At 38.7% G+C, this 21,762-nt stretch overlaps 1 protein-coding gene and 1 long non-coding RNA gene across 6 annotated transcripts in view; one reads left to right on the top strand and one right to left on the bottom strand.

The window, feature by feature from the left end:
- Nucleotides 1-28: 28 nt before the first annotated feature.
- LOC122518325 (twitchin) overlaps nucleotides 29-21,762 on the bottom strand; it is a 50,481-nt gene continuing 28,747 nt past the window's right edge. For all 5 annotated transcript variants that reach the window (XM_043637189.1, XM_043637191.1, XM_043637190.1 and 2 more), the window contains 46 exons: nucleotides 21,406-21,707; nucleotides 21,055-21,334; nucleotides 20,662-20,967; nucleotides 20,280-20,554; nucleotides 19,880-20,186; nucleotides 18,912-19,793; nucleotides 18,524-18,826; nucleotides 18,154-18,435; nucleotides 17,782-18,081; nucleotides 17,404-17,706; nucleotides 16,716-17,174; nucleotides 16,506-16,628; nucleotides 15,539-16,426; nucleotides 15,130-15,432; nucleotides 14,162-15,043; nucleotides 13,835-14,090; nucleotides 13,414-13,739; nucleotides 12,995-13,297; nucleotides 12,489-12,873; nucleotides 12,210-12,415; nucleotides 11,662-12,122; nucleotides 11,050-11,584; nucleotides 10,764-10,958; nucleotides 10,194-10,677; nucleotides 9,871-10,126; nucleotides 9,445-9,779; nucleotides 9,246-9,361; nucleotides 8,875-9,159; nucleotides 8,624-8,763; nucleotides 8,280-8,543; nucleotides 7,571-8,187; nucleotides 5,156-7,480; nucleotides 4,931-5,064; nucleotides 4,609-4,816; nucleotides 4,342-4,494; nucleotides 4,027-4,253; nucleotides 3,648-3,938; nucleotides 3,171-3,542; nucleotides 2,956-3,012; nucleotides 1,824-1,999; nucleotides 1,633-1,741; nucleotides 1,425-1,567; nucleotides 1,191-1,347; nucleotides 775-1,092; nucleotides 558-671; nucleotides 29-353 (listed from right to left, as the gene is read on the bottom strand). In XM_043637189.1, the coding sequence (XP_043493124.1) occupies nucleotides 151-353; nucleotides 558-671; nucleotides 775-1,092; nucleotides 1,191-1,347; nucleotides 1,425-1,567; nucleotides 1,633-1,741; nucleotides 1,824-1,999; nucleotides 2,956-3,012; nucleotides 3,171-3,542; nucleotides 3,648-3,938; nucleotides 4,027-4,253; nucleotides 4,342-4,494; nucleotides 4,609-4,816; nucleotides 4,931-5,064; nucleotides 5,156-7,480; nucleotides 7,571-8,187; nucleotides 8,280-8,543; nucleotides 8,624-8,763; nucleotides 8,875-9,159; nucleotides 9,246-9,361; nucleotides 9,445-9,779; nucleotides 9,871-10,126; nucleotides 10,194-10,677; nucleotides 10,764-10,958; nucleotides 11,050-11,584; nucleotides 11,662-12,122; nucleotides 12,210-12,415; nucleotides 12,489-12,873; nucleotides 12,995-13,297; nucleotides 13,414-13,739; nucleotides 13,835-14,090; nucleotides 14,162-15,043; nucleotides 15,130-15,432; nucleotides 15,539-16,426; nucleotides 16,506-16,628; nucleotides 16,716-17,174; nucleotides 17,404-17,706; nucleotides 17,782-18,081; nucleotides 18,154-18,435; nucleotides 18,524-18,826; nucleotides 18,912-19,793; nucleotides 19,880-20,186; nucleotides 20,280-20,554; nucleotides 20,662-20,967; nucleotides 21,055-21,334; nucleotides 21,406-21,707 (16,346 nt within the window). In that variant the 3' untranslated portion in view covers nucleotides 29-150. The remainder of the gene's footprint in view (nucleotides 354-557; nucleotides 672-774; nucleotides 1,093-1,190; nucleotides 1,348-1,424; nucleotides 1,568-1,632; nucleotides 1,742-1,823; nucleotides 2,000-2,955; nucleotides 3,013-3,170; nucleotides 3,543-3,647; nucleotides 3,939-4,026; nucleotides 4,254-4,341; nucleotides 4,495-4,608; nucleotides 4,817-4,930; nucleotides 5,065-5,155; nucleotides 7,481-7,570; nucleotides 8,188-8,279; nucleotides 8,544-8,623; nucleotides 8,764-8,874; nucleotides 9,160-9,245; nucleotides 9,362-9,444; nucleotides 9,780-9,870; nucleotides 10,127-10,193; nucleotides 10,678-10,763; nucleotides 10,959-11,049; nucleotides 11,585-11,661; nucleotides 12,123-12,209; nucleotides 12,416-12,488; nucleotides 12,874-12,994; nucleotides 13,298-13,413; nucleotides 13,740-13,834; nucleotides 14,091-14,161; nucleotides 15,044-15,129; nucleotides 15,433-15,538; nucleotides 16,427-16,505; nucleotides 16,629-16,715; nucleotides 17,175-17,403; nucleotides 17,707-17,781; nucleotides 18,082-18,153; nucleotides 18,436-18,523; nucleotides 18,827-18,911; nucleotides 19,794-19,879; nucleotides 20,187-20,279; nucleotides 20,555-20,661; nucleotides 20,968-21,054; nucleotides 21,335-21,405; nucleotides 21,708-21,762) is intronic.
- On the top strand, nucleotides 12,603-12,968 carry LOC122518327. The gene is made up of 2 exons (XR_006304054.1): nucleotides 12,603-12,689; nucleotides 12,771-12,968. It is a non-coding gene; the product is annotated as an uncharacterized LOC122518327 (long non-coding RNA).

The following is a 21,762-nucleotide window of genomic DNA, read 5'->3' as shown; positions in this document are numbered from 1 at the left end:
TGTGCGTATATTCTCCTATAGATTATAATCAATTAAAAAGATTCATGTTTATTCAGAAAGCATTCCGAATTGCAAGTTGTAGATGTATATTAAAACTGATTTCTAAAAAAGACCATAATATAAATTGCTGTAAAAGTAGTAATTTTGAGTTTAGAGATCGCCGGGATTAGTGACGTTTAGAGCAAAGGCTGCATTTGTTTCGCCTTTTTTGCCAATTGCACGTGCTATGTATTGTCCCACGTCACTAGCCGTACATGCCTTAATACCTAGTTCAAACGATTTGTCACCATCTGAACTGAAAGAGTATTTGCTGCTGGTTTCAGGGAGCGCCTTACCATCCTTTAACCAAGTTACTGTTAAAACAAAATAATCATATTATTTCATGTTAATTTAGAATATAGATATAATTTTGTACAAATATTTATATAAGTTCATACTTCCTCTAATCATTTTTCATGTCTCTTTTACACCATGATATAAAATAATAAATAACTTTCTTTTTATATTCTAAGAATGAATTTGAAATAGTGATATTTTATAAAGATATTTTTTCTTACCTTTCAAGGGCGCAGTTTCAGTCTTGCATGTGAAAGTAACTGTTTCACCTTCGCTCACAGTTGCTGATTGTGGGAATGTTGTGAAGACCGGGCTCTTGGGTTCCTCGTTGGGAACTATACAGCAAGTAAATATTATATATTACACAGAAATATATATATATTACAACATAAGCATATTGGAATAGATTTAAAAAAGAAACTTAAAGAGATTTCTTACCGAGGACATTCAATGTACACGACGAGAAACTTTCTCCTGCATCATTGAATGCTTCACACGTGTATGTGCCAGAATCTTCTGGGAAGATTTCAGCAATGTTTAATTTGTAAATATTAGCCTCACTTGTATACTGGAAGTCTTTGCTAGGCTTGATTTCTTTATTATTATGAAGCCACACCACATCAAATTTCTTTGCACCAATAATTCGACAACTGAGGGTCACAGCCTCTCCATCCTTCACAAACATGCTTGTTAGATGATCTACAATTTTTGGTGGCTTGTCATCACTCTTTTTCTTAGCTGCCGCATTTTCCATCGCTAAAAACACAAAATAGGAATTAAATTAAAATATTTCTTTACATTGATGAATATTCGTTCTTGATATTATTCAAAGTTAGGTGATACAGTTTACTCACGTTTCACAGTCAATTTGCAAGACGTTGTAGATGTTCCAAGACTATTGGTCGCCTTGCAACTGTACTCGCCTTCGTCTTCAGGGAATACTTCATTAATAGTAAGAGTTGCAGTACCAGCTTTGTATTTCAAATCAACTACCTCGGAGGAGTTTACAGTCTATAAAATTGAATTTGAAATATTATTCATAATAACATAATAATATTATATCGTATTCCTATATCGTTTATACTAACTTTGCCATTTTTCAGCCAAGTTATTTGTGGTTCTGGATCACCATCAACTTTGACAGTAAGTTCCAGCTGCTCTCCGTCATTAATTGTAAGATCATTTAGTTTTTTAGTGAATTCTGGTGGTCTCATAGAATCATCTGATGGATCTACACAAATATGAATTACATGTTACTTTCCAAAATTATCATTTTACAATCTCTAGGATACTTACAAGCAAGTTCTTTAGTAGTGCTTCTAGACCGAGATGGGCTGCCTGTAGCATCTAATTTACTTCCATATTTCTTAACACTACGTTTATCTGACGAAGACTCGGTTGTAGCCTACAAATTACATTAATAGTGATGTATATGTTTATTTGTCTGATTATATGTAGGATCTTGTTTTGCATTTTAATAAGCTTACTTTATGAGATGAGAAACTCGAGGAATTCTGTTTGGTAGTTGAACTACTATAATTGTGTGATGAACTTGAATATCCTTGTGTGGTAGTAGAACTGTAGCCACTATAACCACTAGATTTGTGAACAGTCACAATAGGTGGTGGTGCAGGTTTCAGTGGTTGTTCGATAAACCTTCGTTCTAAAGATAAGTATTTGATATTAGGACTCGTAGATTTTATTATAATAGAAACCAATATACTTTTTCAGCATGCTCTATAAGCATTTTTGTATGCATTTATTATAGAACATATTTGCGGGAATTTTGCTTATTTTGTAGCATCTACAAATAAAATCAAACTGGATAGAATCATGAGGTAAACGAATGGCTGCTATAGAATTGAAAGGCATCTATTGACAATGTCTCTAGGCCAGCAGTAAGTTTAATCAACGTTGTACTGGAAAATGTAGTAATATTCTAGAACCTAATTTATAGTTTTCATTAACAAATATTATGCTATTCATATAGTTTAAATTTAATTCGTTTGAAATGAAACTGTAGTATATATGTATGTATAACATATACTATTTTTATGATGCAATTATATCTTTCAATTCTTCAAAACATACACAGGGTGACAAATGGAAAATAGCTGAAGAACAAAATACAATGAAAACAAAATACAATGAAAACAAAATACATGTAACAAAATCATGAATAATTTAGGAGATGGACAGAGAATAACTTAATATTTTCACATAGAACATCATTCGAATATTAGGATTGAATTGAGGAAAATCATCGGTATTTGCTAATATTCACAAAACATTTCTAAATGAATTTTTATACGAATAAACGAGACTGTATGTACTAATTTTTTGCTAATGTAAGAAGAAAAATACGTAAAACCAAGTAAACCACTGAAGCTATTGCTTCATAGTGTCTCTGGCAGTTTTTTTCATTTGATATATTTTTATAATATAATTCTTATTGATGTTTAAAATACATTGTAATCAAATGGTCAGATGTTCATAAAGTGTATGATTTTCTATTCACATTGCTTTAGTGTTATCAGCAATTTCTCATTTGTCACTCCATAGATAGTAAAGGATCAAAGGGGATAAAAAATAAGGGAAGTCACGCTCAAGCGGCTCTACCTCCGGAATGTAGAAGGTCGTGTGCTAATTTACATTGCTCCTCTGTTTCTCCAGTTCCTACAAATAAATATTTAATCAGATTATGTATTAAACATATAATTTAACGATCTATCGATTCATGTGGCAAAGTACTATTACTTCGATTGCAGTTTCGTCATTAATTGTCACCTATATTTACCATTGTATTTCTCTTATCTCTCTGTTTCCAGGCTTACCTTCTACAATAACGACACAGCTCGTTTCATCCTTGCCATGAATGTTTGTTGCAACGCAGCGATACTTGCCACTGTCTTCTGGTTTACAATCTATAATTTCCATAGTGACGACACCGTCTGCGTGTGTCATCGAATAATGGTGTTTAGATAATTCTTCTCTATCTCTGTACCATTTGACAGTTGGTGGTGGATTTCCAGCAAGACAACAAAGTAGCTTGCACGTTTGTCTGACTTGAATCACGCGTGGCCTCAATAAGAAGGTAAAGTTTGGAGCTGATTCGATCGTTTCCATCCATACATTATAACCAAGTGGTTCTCGTCTGCGCACCGGATGCAATTCTGGTCTGTATTTTGGAATTTGTACAGGCAGTGCTGCAAATTTATCGTATGATTAATAATCAATCAACAACTAATTGCTACTAGCATGTTCTAAAAGAAATATAGCTTGATCCAAATTTGATCAAACACGCTACTTACGTTGTACGTTAAGGAAGACAACTTCTTCTCTATAACCGTAATGATTTTCAGCGCGTATTACATATTCTCCTCTGTCTTCTAATTTAACTCTGTTAATAATGAAAGTATAGTCGTCACCATGATAACGTTTCATGAATTTAACAGATTGTCGAAGTTCTTGATTATTGTGGAACCATGTTAAAACGGGAGCAGCAATGGCAATTACTCGACAAGTGAACTTAACACTTTGTCCTTCGTATGCAAATGCGCTTGTAGGTTTGATGACAAATCTAGGTGCAGCTTGTCGGCGATCTAAAAATAAAATGCATGCATTGATTTATAATTCTATATAAATATTCAGAATTTATATTAACAACGAGAGACAATCAAACTAATTTACCAAAGGAAGAGTCATAGATTTTGTATTTTTCTATTAATAATTTTCTAAGCGACGAGTATTCAGCTAGCCGGCCGATGGGTAGAACATATTTATCCCAGTTATCATATTTGGCACGTAATTTGTCTCTGAAGCTAAGGTATCGGCTACTAGATATAACATTGGTACGATCACTATGATCACCAGTTAACCATGGATGAAGAAGGCATTCGTGAGCGGTCATGCGCTTTCTACAAAAATAATATTAATGATTGAGTAAATTTACTTGACTATTTACTAATTATATTATTAGGCCCTAACGTCGTGAATTGCACTTACTCTTTATTTTTAACGAGTAATCGCCTGATGAAGTCTTTGCCTTCCTCAGAGACATCCCGGAACGCTTCTTCGTCAAAGTCCCAATCGCAGGCTTTAACGTTCTTCAGTGTCTCGATGTCATTGTCACCGGCAAACGGCGAGAGACCACTCAGACTTTTTAATCAGAATAAATGTAATTATACATAAAAGAAATATTTCATTATTTGAAATTATAATTAACAGAGAGAATTAAATGTTATAAATATTATATTCAAGTGATCTACTCACAGGACGTATGCCAGTACACCGCAAGCCCACATATCCGTGTAGAAACCGACTGGTTCACGTTCCACAATTTCAGGAGCTGCGAACTCTGCTGTGCCTGTACTGATTTTTACGACTTCATTGGGATCTAGTCTTGTAGCTAAGCCAAAGTCGATTAATTTGACGTTCGTGCTAGTACGTGTTTGACACATGATATTTTCTGGCTTGATATCTGCAAAATAACGTTTTCATTATTTTTAGTTTTTCCTATTTCAGCATTTTTTCATTTGTTGTGCAATGCAAATTTAATTTGGATTTATTTTTCTATATTTTCTTTTAAACAAACCAAGGTGTATGATGTTCTTCTCGTGCATGTGTTTAACACCCTCGCAGATTTGGCGCATATAATTAATGACCTCAGCCTCGGACATGGTATATCCTTCAGCAGTAATTCTTTCAAACAATTCACCACCAGACAAGCTAAAAAATCAAAATTATCAGAAAGCATGATAAAGGATCAATAAGATTATTATTTTAAAAAATCAACTTGAAAGATAATTGATCGCCTTACAATTCAAAGATTAGAACCATCTCGTCATCATCTTCAAAAGCATCATGAAGGTTGATCAATTTAGGATGATGTAATTGATTCATTATATCTATCTCCTTTCTAATTAATTCCTTCTCCATAACGTGAGAAACTGGAATGAATTTAGCAGCGAAAATATTGCCGGTAGATCTTTCACGGCACCGATGAACAACGCCAAATGCACCGGTACCAATTTCTTCAAGAATATCATATTTGTCGTAAACGGACGTATGCTTGATTTCAACTGGTTGCGGCACATATTTGCTATAAATGTCAAAGACAAATTGATCGTAATCACGAACTTTTTCGTCACTGCGACCACGGATCTTTTTGCCAGTCTCATCCACTTCGTATTCCTTCTTCTTGAATTCTCTCTTAATGGTACCTTTAGTTGTGATAAGCGGCGTTACTTCGCTTGGATCAGATCTACCGTAGATATTTTCAGCGCAAACACGGAAATCATATTGATGTCCAGGACTGAGAGCAGTAACGGCCATTGTACAGAATCTGGTATTTCCAACTCTGATCCAACTGGTCATCGGATGTTCGCGTTTTTCTACCAAATAATTAGTGATATTACTACCACCGTCCCAGACCGGTGGTTTCCACGAAAGTGCCAAGGAATCGTGACCGATGTTATCGATCTGTGGGAATCGTGGTGGATCAGGACGATCGCTTATCTGTATCTTTATGATCGCGGAATCTTGGCCTAGATCGTTCTCCGCTGTAATGCGGTAAGGTCCAGAATCTAATCTACTACCGTCTCTGATAGTTAATACGGCATGTCTTTCTTTCACCTCGACCGAGTAGTGTCCTCCTGATTCGATTACTTCTCCCTCTCTTATCCAAGTGATCTTTGGTTTAGGATAACCAGTAAAAGGTATTTTAATAACAACATTGACGCCCTTATCGAAGAATGCGGTGTCTCTAAATCTAGGTGGTACGTTGAGTTTAGGTGGCGTCTTTATGAAGAGTTCACCCTTCGTAGATTTTGCGCCACATTTGTTGACCGCGCGACAGAAGTACTCGTCCGCGTCTTCACCGAACACATCATATATTATAAGGTTGTGCACGTCGCCTTCCGAATAAATTTGGTAACGGCTACCGCCAACAATTTCTCGAGCTCCCTTGAACCACGTGATATTGGGCTTGGGAGTTCCAGTAATGGTGCATTGGAAGTGAGCATTGTGATTCTGAACGCAATTAACTTTGTGCAAAGGTGAAATAATTTCTGGAGCTTTGGCGGCTTGAGGATCGACGATTTTAACTGACGTCGAAGCTTTAGATTCTGTACTAAGACCAGCTTCGTTTTGCGCGAAAACGCGGAACTCGTATTGTCTTCCCTCGATAAGATTGCTAATATTTATCTGAGTTGGTAAGCAAATAACAACGTTAACGCGTTGCCAAGTTTGACTACCGGCTTCGCGCTTGTCGATCCAATAACCTTGTATCTTGGAACCACCATCGGTTTCTGGTTTCTCCCATGAAAGATTGACGAAATCTCCGCCCACTTCGATGACTTTTGGTGTACCAGGTGGTCCAGGTGGATCGAACGGTGCCTTGGCTTTTATAGGATTTGTGCCTTCCAAAGGTGGACCCATGCCATTTTCGTTAACTGCCATTACTCTGAAGAGGTACTCTTGACCCTCCGTAAGACCTTGTACGTAGCATGTAGTGTCTTTACAGTAGGATGCAACAATAATCCAGTGGGTATGCGTGATGTCTTTTCGTTCTATCATGTAATGAGTTATACGAAGACCTCCATCATATTTGGGTGGATGCCAGGATAGAGTACACGTGTGCTTGTTGATATCGGTGACGTTGAGTGGACCGGTTGGTGGACCAGGTAGACCAGTAATATAAACGGTAAAGGAAGCACTCACGTCACCACTATCATTAGATATAGATAATTCGTATACACCGGCATCATCTTTCTCGATATCTTTGATAAAGATAATAAGATATTCGTCAAACACGGTGTATTTGATATGCGATGTTTCAACGATCTTGCGACCATCCTTTTTCAAAGTAACGTCCATCGGTTGATCACCGCTGTAGTAGATCTTGATCTTAGTATTGTCACCTTCCGGTAGATACAAGTCATCTGGCATACGCTCGATACGCGGTGGAGTACCAATCTTGAGACGAGCAGTCGTCGTTGCCAGACCAAGTGGATTTGATATTTGGCAACTGTAATCACCGTCGTCAGCTTCCATTACTCCAGATATGACGAGTCTGTAAATTCCGTCTATAGTTTCTGCTCTGAAACGTCCACCTAAAGTGATCTCGCGACCATTTCTCAACCACCTGTAATAAAATAGTATTGAAAACGTTTCCACGTTTACAGACAGTAGTCCTTTTTCAACAATATATAACATATGTGTATATTATACTAACCTGGCAGTTGGTAATGGTTTTCCAGTGGCTTCACATTCGAATACATGCGTTTTGCCAAGTGGAACTATTTGGCTTATAGGCAAATTCCTAACAAACTCTGGTTTCTCGCCACCTTCAACTTCGCAAATCTTGACTGGTGTAGTGCACGAGCTAGGTTCCGATCTTCCGGCCGCGTTAACAGCAAATATTCTAAATTCATAGTCTCCTCGTTCGATAAGGTGAAGTACCGTATATTCGGTATCCGTGACATTATATTCATTACATTTAATCCAGATTGCACTTCCAACTTCACGTTTCTCAACGACGTAGCCAGTTATACGGCTACCACCATCGGAAACAGGCGCTTCCCATTTGAGGTCAACGTAGTTCTTACCAACTTTAGTTACTTGCGGTGTACCAGGTGGAGAAGGAACATTGAATTTGCTCTTTATTTTAAATGGTGCCGATGGTGAACTCGGTTTGCTAAAGCCAGCTGCATTCTTTGCTCGAATTCTAAATTCATATTCGTGACCACTGGCCAAACTATAGCAGATATAAGTTGTATCTTTAACAAGATAGTCGTTGGCTACTCGCCATGTCATGTCATCTGCTGGATCGCGGAATTCGATTTTGTAACCCTGGATAACGATATGAAGATATGCAAATTATTTGACATCATTTTATATTTATCGGAAAATTTCGTTGAGTTAGCCTTCTCTTTCAAAATTACCTGTATACGCGAGCCTCCATCGGACATTGGCCTTGACCAGACTAGTGTAGCACTCGTAGTATCCCAATCTATTACACGTGGTTGTCCAGGTGCATCCGGAACGGTGAAGGGGAATTTAGCTGTTATTGGTTCATCCGCTTGTAATGGTTCAGACACACCATATTGATTTTCTGCTCGTACACGGAAGTTGTACATGCGATTTGGTTCCAGGCCGATTACATCGTAATGAGTATTTCTAGCGAAACTGCTAAGCTTTACCCAGAACTATAATAATACCAAATTCAATTATTTTCTATTTTTCTGTGGTTACAATTTTGCATAAAGGATTGCAAAGAATAACTTACGCCAGCAGGATCTAGTTTCTCGACGACATAATTTGTAACTGGCGAACCACCGTCATCGAACGGAGGCCTCCATGAAAGCGTGCAAGTTTCAGGTGTAATATCAGATATGTCTAATGGACCTTGAGGTGGCGATGGTTTATCTAAAGATATAACAAATACATATTTATTCAATATAATTTGGATTTTATGTATCATCAAGATAATATACTTTTATTTTTTTAATGAATGATACCAAGAGGAAATATATTTACCGACTACAAGAACTTTGCATGAAGCCGAATCCGTGCCAACGGTATTGGTAAGATAAATAGTGTACGTTCCAGTATCTGATCGTTTTGCTTTTTTGTTAATGAATTGCGATGCAATGTCTGTTGTCTCGAATTTAATTCTATCTCCGGTGAGAACTTCTTCACCGTTAATAGACCAACTTGGTCTAGGCTTTGGATTCGCCGTGAATGGTACTGTGATAGTAAATGGTTCTCCAGCGATAACAGTCATATCGCGAATACTTAGATCACTTGTAATCTTTGGTGGGACTGAATCATTTCAAACCGTATATTATTATAATTTAATCATGTATAAAAGTTATTATATTCATTATATTCATTGTAATAATACTTACATGCTGGAGCGCTAGCACGAATTACATCCGAACTTGAGCTCCATGCACCACGACCAGCTGCATTTTCTGCTGCCACGCGGAATTCATAATCATGATTTTCAATCAACCCAGTAACCCTGTTAAGAAATATCAGAAAAAGATTAGACGTGCTTGTATTAACTAACGAAGTCTTCAAAAACATTTTATCTTTGATATTCACTTATATGTCGTTTCATGTACTAATGCAGGAGTTGCTTTGACCCATTTATCTTCACTCAAAAGACGTTTTTCAATGACGTATCCAGTAATAGGCGAACCACCATCGTGACGAGGCTTGGTCCAGGTAATAGTAATGCTGTCTTCGGTAGTTTCCACACCACGCGGTGTTCCAGGCGGACCTGGTGGATCAAATGGATGTCTGGCTTTGATTGGATCAATTGTTGTGACAGGATCTGATGTTCCATATTGATTTTCAGCCATCACACGGAATTCGTAGACTTGACCAACGGTCAAATTGCGTACACGTACAAATGGTGTAGTGATATAACTGCTGACCTATAGAACAATTGATAATTGATATGAAATTTACATCTTTTTTATTGCAACTTATATATTAAACATAATTAGATACTTTTTGTAGCCATACCTTTGACCATGTGGCTGCGCGTGGTTCTCTTTTCTCAACGACATAATTGGTGATATCAGCACCACCGTTGTCTTTAGGTGGATTCCAGAAGAGTGTTAGAGCATCTCCGCCAAACTCATCGGCACGCAGATTTTCGGGTGGATTTGGTCTGTCTAGAACTTTAACATTTATCGTTGCTGTATCAAAGCCGGAGGAGTTACGTAATTGAAGCCTGTACTGTCCTCCGTCTGAACGTTTCGAATTTTTCACCACGAGACTGTAAAACAATGAATAATTAAAAGATAAGACAATTTATATGGTTAAATATAATCGAAAATACTTACCTTGCATAATCGTCAGCCAATTGTTGATGTACGCGTGAATCCGTTTCATCTTTAACAACGTCGTTAGCAAACCACGTAGCAGTTGGTTTGGGGAAACCAATGTAAGGTACATGAATACAAAAATCTTCGCCAGCACGGACGGTAATGTCTCTGACACCACCAAGATCCATAACTGGTTTATTAGGTTGTTCTTCAATAACGATTGGACTACTTGGTTTGCTAGGATCGCTGTTACCAACATCGTTCACAGCGATTACCCTGAAGAGATATTCTTCACCCTCCGTAAGTTTCGGCACGGTATATATATTTGTAGGTATAAGAGCACCATTGACGTCGGTCCATTCTTCCTCTCCTCTTGCTTTTTTCTGGATATTGTAACCTCTGATTTTAGCACCACCATCGCTACGAGGAGGACGCCAACTTAAGGTTACCGAATCCTTTGTAATCCTGTCAGCTTTCGGTGGTTCTGGAGCGTCAGGTCGCACTACACAAATATTTTAATATTATTTCATATAGTGTTACAATATAAAGACAGAGATGCAGTTGTTAAAGAAGGAAGAGTTAACTTACTTCGTTGATGTCCAGCTGTAATAGGCTCTGTAGGTTTACTAGGTTTGCCAGGTCCTGCTTCGTTCACAGCTGTTACTCTAAATTCGTATCTAGATCCTTCGTGAAGATCTTGCACCGTGAAAGTGGTATTTGGTGTTGGATAATTATTAACTTTAAGCCATTCACCACCACGCTCACGTCTCTCGATATAGTAACCTACGAATTTCGGGTAAGAAAAAGTGAAAGATGTAACAAAATATATAAATATGTTTAGAATAATCTATTCCTTGTAATGCGATTACTTTACCTGTGATTGGTTTGCCACCTGTGTTAACAGGTGGAGTCCAAGTAAGGCTACAACTGTTGGGCGTGTATCCTAGAATTTGTGGTTGACTTGGAGCATCTGGTGGATCGAATGGACTCTTTGCAACAACCGGTTTACCATCGAGTGGTTCCGAAACTCCGTACATATTTTCAGCTCGTACTCTGAAGACGTATCGTCTTCCTTCCGTGAGACCTTTAGCCATAAAATTGGTTCTTGGAACATATCCAGGCACTTGGCGCCAATTATCAGAACCAAAGTCTGCCACTTCGACAATGTAATTAGTTATATCAGATCCACCATCATCCAGAGGTTTGTTCCAGGACAATGAGACTGATTCTTGTGTTGTTCCCGTGTATTGAAGTGGTCCCTGAGGCGGTCCAGGCTTATCGACAACTGTAACTTCGATGTCAGCCGAATCTTTACCGTGTTCATTTGATGCAGTAACCGTATATGTACCGCTATCGTCGCGTATAGATTTGTCAACAAGTAATTGTGTTCGATCGCTCTTAGTTTCAGTCTGAAATAATACATCTAAGTATTTATTCGTGTTACTTTTATTAATATACAAAATAGGAATGTTTTTTAAATTCTTACCGATGCTCGAAGAGTTTCTGTAAGTGTTTTTCCATTTTTGCACCATTCTACCGTAGGAGTAGGTGCTCCAGATAATGGAATATTAATATTAATTGGTTCTCCAGCACGAACTTTGATTTTGCGACCAATGAGAGCATCCAAATATAATTTCGGTTTCTCCTTCATCGGTTTTGCGATAAATACTGCTGATGTATCGCTGGGTTTACCAGATCCAGCTGCATTTATTGCAGTAACGCGATATTCGTATTGGTGCCCTTCGGTAACGTGATCATCGTAATACTCCGCGTATTTTACTGGTTCCTTGTTCACTTTGAGCCAACGGCCGGTTGCACGATCACGACGTTCCACGTCATAACCGATAATCTTAGAACCACCGTTACTGATTGGAGCAGTCCATCTGATTTTAATATGGTCTTTGTCAGCATCGACGCATTCGGGCTTGCCAGGTTGACCAGGAGCAACTATTTTAAAAAACAATTAAATTATTATTTAAGAACTACGTTATACAAGTGAAAGTCCTCGTTTGCAATAGTTGTAATATGAATTACCGAATTGATTCTTCGCTACTATCGAACGATCCGTGGTCAAAGGTTCAGAGCGGCCTTGAAGATTTTCCGCAGATACGCGAAACTCATAAGTGGTACCTTCCAATAATCTTGGAACAGTTGCGTGATTATACTTTGGATTGACGTGTGTTACAGCTGGTACCCAACCACCACCGTGAGTAAGATCACGTTTTTCTATTACATAACCACTGCGAGAAGAAAACATCTCGTTTATAAATATTATAAATAATTAACACTACGCTAGAATGACTGATTACTCACGTGATTTCACTGCCACCGTTATCCTTTGGCGGTTTCCAGGATAAAGTAACCGATTGACTTGTGATTTCTTCGTAATTCAAAGGACCTTCTGGTGGACCTGGCCTATCCAAAACAGTTACTTGGAAGCTACCTTCGTCAATTCCACTACTATTCTTTAATAACAGATGATATAATCCGGAATCGGATCTTTTTGCATTGACTGTATGTACGATCGTATGATAACCAATAGAAGTAACGGTAGTTCTTTCATTGGTTTCTAATTCTTTGCTTCCTACGGTCCAGGTTACTTCAGGCGTTGGTTCACCGACAAAGTCGATATCCACGTGGAAAATTAAGCCAGCCTTAACACGAATATCTTGCAGAGGTGTCTTTATCTTCGGTGCCACTGAAATAAAACATTTATTTATGCAACTTTGTACTTGAATGCATTTTGCTTTAAACGAAGAGAACATCTTGGAATAAAATAAAGTAGCAAAGACATTGTGAAATAAGAAAAGCATTCTTACAGAATCGTGGCTTAGCAGTCACAAGATCACTTGGTTCAGATGGTTCTGATTGTCCTGCTGCATTAACCGCTATAACACGGAATTCATATTCTTGACCTTCTGTTAAATCTGGGACAGTTGTACTTGTTTGTCCAGCCGGTACGTGAACAGCATTGATCCAGTAAGGACTGCCTTTTTCTTTCTTTTGTACGATATATCCCGTAATAGGAGAACCACCATCGTTGGCTGGTGCGGGCCATTGAAGATCAACATGATCTTTATCCCAATCCATTATTGATGGTCTACCAGGAGCATCTGGTTCATCTGGAAATATTGTAAAGTAAGGATAATTATTCGTATCATACTTTAGGCTTTCATATCGATCAAAAGTATGGAAGAAAGGAGAAATATATTTTGAAAGGTTTTTTGAAAACACCAACCGAATTCATTCTTAGCAATGATGCTCTTTGTAGTCTCCAATGGCTCGGATTCTCCAATATTGTTAACAGCTTTTACTCGGAAAAGATATTCTTTACGATGAGTTAATCGAGCTACATCGTGACTAAGAACCATGCTCATTCCAGCGTCCGACCACGTTCCACGGGAAAGATCCATCTTTTCAATAACGTAATGGAGGATGGGACTACCACCGTCATCAAGAGGATGACCCCATGTTACGTGACAACTATCTTTGGTAATATTACTAACTACCAATGGTGGTTCTGGCGGCGATGGTTTATCTAGTACGGTAACTCTAGCACTTGAACTAGAAAATATATAAATGTATATTAATTATCTACATTGTTTTCGAACAAAATTTCAATATTATTTATATAATATTATTCTAATGATAAATTCTACCTGAATTTGCCATATTCATTTTCCAAAGTTATAGCATATCGTCCACTATCCGAACGAACGGAGAATGGAATTTCGAATGATGTTTCTGTTTTCGTAGTAAACATTTCATGGCGTAAATCAGGTTCAAGAGGTTTACCATCCAATGTCCAAGTTGCTTTTGGTTTAGGCGATGCTTCTATAGGAATAATGTAACTGATCTTTTGTCCGGCACGCACGACCAAATCGTGTAGAAGAGCCGTATCGAAGCTTGGTGCAACTGTAATATAATGAATTATTGTATTATGTATAATATACTACAATTTATAATTTCAATTTATCGATACTTACGGAAACGTGGTTTAGCAATGACAGGTGCAGATGCATCGGATGGGTCTCCAGGACCGCCCTTATTAACAGCGATCACTCTGAACTCATATTCTTGACCTTCGACTAAATCTGGAACTCTGCAACTTGTCTTGTCACCTGGAACCTCGAGCGCCTTTTCCCATTGTCCAAAACGAGGTTTCTTCTCTATTATGTATTCAGTTATCGGAGATCCACCATCTTTCTTAGGTGGTGCCCATTCGAGATCTACGTGATCCTTATCCCAATCCGTAGCGACAGGTGTGCCTGGTTTATCGGGTCTAGCAAATGGATCCTTTGCTGTAATAGTGTCTAGTCCAGTCAACGGTGATGATTCTCCTTGTTTGTTCACAGCACGCACACGGAATTGATAATCGTGGCCTTCGATAAGATGATCTACGCGAGCTGACGTAGTCGTTGCTTCTGCAACTGGTACCCAACGCATATTTTCCGTATCCATTTTTTCCACTTGGTAGTAAAGGATTTCCGAACCACCATCGTCCTTTGGTGCTCGCCATTTTAATGTGCATGAATTCTTCGTCACATTACTTATTAGCAATGGTCCCTCAGGCGGAGATGGTATATCGAGAACATTTACGTTTAACGTTGCAGTGTCTTTGCCATTGATATTTTTAGCAGTTAATGTGTAAACACCAGAATCCGATCTTCTTGCTTCCATTACTCGTACTTTCGTATTGTAATCTTCATTTATAATTTTGATGCGTTCATCCGCCATTATCACATTGTCTTTGAGGGACCATTGTTTTGTTGGTGGTGGTTCACCAATAACCGGAACATCAAAGTCGTAAAAGCCACCTGCTTTTACTTTTACATCTAACATATAGTTGCGATCGATCTTTGGTGGAACTGCAAGTAATACATATCGAATGTCATTATTTTCTTATATTATAACTAAGTAACTATACATACGGTTGTAATATAACTATACATACGGTTCTTGGGTCGTGCCAAGTGTGATTTCGAAGCCTCCGATGGTTCGCCAGGACCGGCTTTGTTAACAGCCCTGACACGGAATTCATAATGCGTTCCTTCGACAAGATCATCAACTCTTCCGGTATTTACGTCACCTTCGACCTCGGCGCATTTCTCCCAAGTCGGACTATATTTGTCACGTTTTTCTATTACATAACCAGTAATAGGAGATCCACCATCGTGGTCTGGTCGTGACCATTGTAATTGGACAAAGTTTGTATCATAATCGGTAACGGTAGGCGTGCCTGGTTTACCTGGTTCGTCTATATATACAAGAAAATCATCAAAATTATACAGGAACAAATTTTTACAAGAGAGATGTGTATTTTATCTTATAAATAATTAATTTATAAAATGCCTCTCTCTTACCAAATGGATTCTTAGCTTCGATGCTCTGGGATGTGGCAAGGGGTTCCGATTTGCCTTGCTTGTTAACAGCACGTACTCTAAACTTGTATTTATGACCAGGAGTTAATCCTTCAACGTTTACCGATGTTTCTGGTCCATCGGTTTCACCTGCCGGAACCCAGCGTCCGGTAACTTCGTCCATCTTTTCAACAACGTACTTTTCAATGGGTTGACCACCGTCATCTTCAGGCGGTTTCCAAGTAAGTTTGCATCCTTCTGCATGCACGTCGCTGGCCCTAAGAGGTCCTTGAGGAGGACTAGGCTTATCCAATACGGTAACTTTGACGAATGCTTCGTCTTTGCCGTTAATATTTTCAGCGGTTACGCAATATTTGCCGGATTCGGCTCTGGTTGCCATTCGGACGTGCAGGCTAGTGTTATAATCGATATGCTTAACTTTTACTCTATCGGTTGGTCTTACTTCCCTACTTCCTAGCATCCATTTTGTCGTAGGTGTCGGTTCACCGATGACTTTCACGTCAAAACCAAAGTTTTGTCCTGCCTTGATTCTTACTTCGATTAAGTTGGTACGATCGATCTTAGGTGCTTGATTGCGTGGTTTTGCTATTATAGTCGGTGTCGGATCCGAAGGTTCGCCAGGACCTGCTTTGTTAACTGCCCGTACTCGAAATTCGTAAGGTTGTCCTTCTATTAAATCGGGCACCGTTGCAGAAGTTTGATCCGCTGGTACTTCCACAGCTTTTTCCCATTCTCCGTATTTGTCTTTCTTTTCGACTATGTAACCGGTGATGGGTGAACCACCATCGTTGGCCGGTGGTGTCCATGCCAAGTCTACGTGATCTTTATCCCAATCGGTAGCACGAAGATTTCCTGGCTTATCTGGCTCGTCTAATGATTTAAACAAACGTTTAAACGATGATCCATGATTCAACATAACAAAGATATTTCAAAATATTGAGTTACGTACCGTATGGATTTTTAGCTAATATTGCTTGTTCTGCTTCTAGCGGTTTGGATTCTCCCTCGGAATTAACTGCAGACACTCGGAATAAATATTCTTTGCCAGGTGTCAAACCGCTTACTTCCAAGTCTAAAAATGATATTTATTGCAACATGTTACAATGAAACATCGAAATATAAAATATGGTACGTTAGGATGAGATTTAAGAATACTTACTCGGTTCGGTGGAACGACCGCATGGTATCCAGCAACCTGTTTCTGGATCCATTTTATCCACCTGGTAATATTCGATCGGGGTACCTCCATCGTCTTTCGGCCTCTTCCATTTCAGCTTGCATCCTTCCTTGTGGACGTCCGTAACTTGTAATGGTCCTTCCGGAGGTGAAGGTTTATCAGTTACTGTTACTTGAACAGTAACGGAATCTCTTCCAGATGAATTACTGGCAGTGACAGTATAATCGCCGCTGTCGTCGCGTGCAACTGGTCGGATGCTGAATTTCGTACTATAATCTGAATTATCGATTTGTACTTTTTTGTCGGAGTGCAGAGGGATCGCACCGTATCGCCACTCGATGTGTGGTGGAGGTTCACCGATCACGTTCGCGTCAAATCTTAGCAGAGATCCCGCCGAGAGAGTAACGTCGCGTAAATTACGTCTGTCGATCTTTGGTGCCACTGAAAAGAGAAACGAACCTTAATAAATACCCCCGTCTCTTGGCAAATTCATTTCAAAATCTAATCGATATAGAAACAATCGGTTTTATTTTCAGATTAGGTGCGCGTGGAATGCACAAGCGCCATGAGATCAATGCCATCGTTACATTAACAAACAAATATTTTTATATTATATATTATTATTATATATCTAACAATATAAATAGCCACTAATTTGATATATACTCACAATAGCGAGGTTTAGCCGTAAATGTTTTACTGGTTTCACCCGGTTCCGATTGACCAGCTTTATTTACAGCAATTACACGGAAGAGGTATTCGTTGCCCTCTACGAGACCATGCACGAGAGCTTGCGTAACGGGTGTTTCAGTTTCCAGAGCTTTTTCCCACATTGTACTATACTTGTCTTTTTTCTCAATAATATATCCAGTGATTGGAGAACCACCATCACTAACCGGCTCTTTCCAAGCAAGATCTACTTGATTAGCTGACCAATCGACTGGTTCTGGTGCTCCTGGTGGGCTGGGTACAGCTGCGAGAAGATACAAATTGTAATTGTTTATAAATTTATTAAATTCAAAATAATTTCAAATGAACGGAAACTTACTGAACGGATCTTTGGCAATGATAGAGCTGAATGTTTCTAATGGTTCGGATTCTCCTTCTTTATTGAAGGCTTTTACTCGGAATTTGTATTCGTGTCCAGGCGTTAAACCTTCGACTTTCATTTCAGGTCCTGACGTTTTACCAACTGGTAACCATACGCCAGTCTCTGGATCGAACTTTTCTACTACATAACCTTCGATAGGTTCTCCACCATCGTCCTTAGGCTTTTTCCATTTAAGAGTGCAACCTTCCTTGTGAATATCCGACACTTCTAATGGTCCTTCAGGCTTGCTAGGTTTACCTGTCGAGATGTTAATGTTTAGTTTCTATTCTTATTAAGTCTATAAACAATTACACTTTGATAGATACTTACTGACAACTATGACTTCAACATCTGCCGTATCAGATCCATGTTGATTAACAGCCGTGATTTTATATAAACCAGAATCTTTACGTTCGGGTTTATCATTGAAGAACTTCGAATTGTAAGGTACATTTTGTATTCTACGATGTGTAGTTTGTGTTATGCTCTTGTTATTTAGAACCCAGGTAACGTCTGGGGGAGGTTCGCCCAAAATTTTAACATCAAAGTGGAACGCTTCGTTCTCGCGTACGGTGATGTCGCGTAAGTTTCGTCTATCAATCTTCGGTGCCACTGAAGAATGATAAGTAATTTAAGGAAGTGCCTTTTGCAGAAAATGTTTGGGTCAAGTAAAAGCAACTATCGAAATAATAGAACTTACTTCGTCTACTTTTAGCGGTAATGGGTTTACTGGTGTCCGATGGTTCACCAGGACCAGCAGCATTAATTGCCTTGACACGGAATTCATATTCAACACCTTCGTCAAGATTATCAGCACGACCTTTACATTCTGGCCCACTAGTTTCGCAAGCTTTGATCCAGCGCGGTGTTCCCTTTTCACGTTTTTCTATCACATATCCAGTGATTGGAGATCCACCGTCGTTCAACGGTGGAGTCCATCTCAAATCTATATGATCCTTATCCCAGTCGGCAGCCTCTGGTCGTCCAGGAGGTCCAGGTTCGTCTGTGACAAATAAAAAATATAAATAGTTAAATATTCATTAAGATAAAGTCATTATTTTGACTGCAATATTTAGAAGAAAGCTAACCAAATGGATTCTTGGCAACGATGCCATGATCAGTTTCCAGAGGCTCCGATTCACCCTCTGCATTAACAGCGGAGACACGGAATTTGTACTCTTGTCCAGGTACTAAATTTTCTACAACCATATTCGGTTCTTTCGTACGACCGATAGGTATCCATCTTCCACTTTCCGTGTCCATTTTTTCAACAACGTAGTGCTCCAAGGGTACACCACCATCGTCTAATGGTGGATTCCATTTGAGCGTGCAACCTTCTTTATGAACATCAGATACTTTCAAAGGACCTTCCGGTTTGCTAGGTTTATCTAGTACCAAGATTTCAATGCTAGCCTCATCTTTGCCTGAACTGTTTTCGGCTTTCAAAGTTAGAGTACCACAGTGCGCTCTGGAAGCTATAGATACTAAGAACTTAGTCCTGTAGTCTTCAAGTTCTACTGTTACCGCATTCTGTGTCTCTTGTTTGGCTTTATTGAGATACCAGGTTTTAGTTGGAGGTGGTTCACCAGTAACCTTAACGTCCAAGCGTATATGATTACCGGCTTTGATAGTTATATCTTTCAAATTAGTACGATCTATTCTTGGTGCCGCGTAACGATCCTTAGCTATTAAAGTATCGCTGGGTTCACTTGGTTTACTTTGACCACCTTTGTTTACTGCTTTTATTCGGAACTGATATTTTTGTCCCTCCACAAGATCGGGAACTCTGGCATCTGTTTTATTACCAGGAACTTCTACAGCCTTCTGCCATTTACCATATTGATCTTTCTTTTCGACAATGTATTTTTCGATAGGTGCTCCCCCATCGTTCTTTGGTGCTTTCCATTTAAGATCAACGTGATTTTTACTCCAGTCCTTTAAGTCAGGCTTGCTAGGTGCATCGGGTTCGGCTAAAATGAAAAAGAAATCAATTAGTAGTAAATATCGCATTGATGAAGTTTTCATACCTAATAATCCAATTCACGACGATACTCACAATAAGGATTTTTGGCCGTAACTGGTATCGCCGTTTCTAATGGTTCAGATTCTCCTTCAGAATTAACGGCTTTTACTCTGAACAAATAATCTTTGCCTTCATTAAGACCACTGATGTCAGCTTCAGGTACCTTACTCGTTCCGCAAGGTACCCAACGACCAGTATCAACATCCATTCTTTCTATGACATAGTGATCTACCGGATCACCACCATCATCCTCAGGTTTGTCCCATTTGAGTTTGCAACTTTCTGCTGTCACATTGGATACCTCAAGTGGACCTTTTGGTTTGGCAGGTTTACTTACGACCTGCACATGAAAATGAAATAATAAAGAATAATTATAACATCGATAAGAAATAACAAATAATTTAAAAATTATTATACAATGAAGTTAACAAACCTGTATTTCAACGTCAACCTGATCAGTTCCACTATCGTTCTTGGCAATAACAGTATAAGTTCCCGTATCGGATCTTTGTAATTTACTCATTATAAATGTCGTGTGATAATCTTCATTTTCAATTTTCAAACGGTCCATACTTTTCAGTACTGCATCTTTTAATTTCCAAGTTATAATTGGAGGTGGTTCACCAATGATATCCGCTTCAATGCGTAGCATTTGTCCAACTCGCATAACTTTTTTGTGTAGATTTTTGCGATCGATACGAGGTGCCACTGTATAGAAAAAAAGAAAATAAATTGTGATATTGCATGATTGATATTATTTCTCGTAACTCGATTTAAGGAAAGTATGGAATGAACAAACGATTAAATTTACTTACAGAAACGGGGTTTTGCAATGACGCTCTTTGAAACGTCACTGGGTTCACTTGGACCTGCCCTATTAACAGCTACCACTCTGAATTCATATTCATGACCTTCTTGAATACCTTCGGTAACTTTGGCCGTGGTACGATCACCAAGAACTTTGGCAGCATCTACCCATTGTCTTCCTTCCTTATCACGCATTTGAATAATATATTTTTCGATAGGAGCACCACCGTCATCTTTTGGTGGAGTCCATTCGAGATCAACGAAATCTTTGTCCCAATTTCGTAATTCTGGACGTCCAGGTTTACCGGGTTCATCTATAAGTTTTATTTAATATGTAATATAATACATTATTATGTCTATTAAAAACTTCACAATGTTTCTAGTATATAATATTAAATTACCGAATGGATTTTTAGCTATAATAGATTTGTCGGCTTCCAACTCATCGGATTCGCCTTCTCTATTTACAGCCTTTACACGGAATTTATAAGGTTTGCCTTCTTGCAAGCCCGTGATTGTAGCTTCTGGTTCGGTGGCTCTTCCACAGGATATCCATTGTCCAGTTAAAGGATCGAGCTTTTCTATTTCATAATATTCAACCGGCGATCCGCCATCGTCTTCAGGTTTGTCCCATTTTAATTTGCATCCGTGTTTGTTAACGTCGAATACTTCCAGAGGACCCTGTTAGAATAATAGGAATTCATTTGATTAGTAAATTATGATTCTGAACATTCATTTTCGGATTTTGTTACCTTAGGTTTGCTTGGCTTGCCGAGAACGGTAATCTCAACTTCGGCAACGTCTTCTCCAACTTCATTTTTGGCTCGTATCGTATACTTTCCAGTTTGTTCGCGTTTGGTTTTGAGAACGATGAATTTTGTATTATAGTCGATATTGTCGATACGGATGAGATCATCCGACACCAATTCTTTATCTTTGAACGTCCATGTTACCGTTGGTGGTGGTTCTCCAATTATATTCACATCTAAGGTTATCGTAAGGCCGACTTTTACGGTTATAGGTTGCAAATTGGTACGATCGATGTAAGGTTTCACTACAAATTGAATGGGGCCATTTCAATTAAATATAGAATAAACGCAGAAAGATAA

The sequence above is a fragment of the Polistes fuscatus genome, unplaced genomic scaffold (assembly GCF_010416935.1).
Source record: "Polistes fuscatus isolate 324 unplaced genomic scaffold, CU_Pfus_HIC Scaffold24, whole genome shotgun sequence".
Classification (NCBI taxonomy): Eukaryota; Metazoa; Arthropoda; class Insecta; order Hymenoptera; family Vespidae; genus Polistes; species Polistes fuscatus.
Note: the sequence above shows the minus strand (reverse complement) of the source record. Positions and strands in the feature narration are given on the sequence as shown.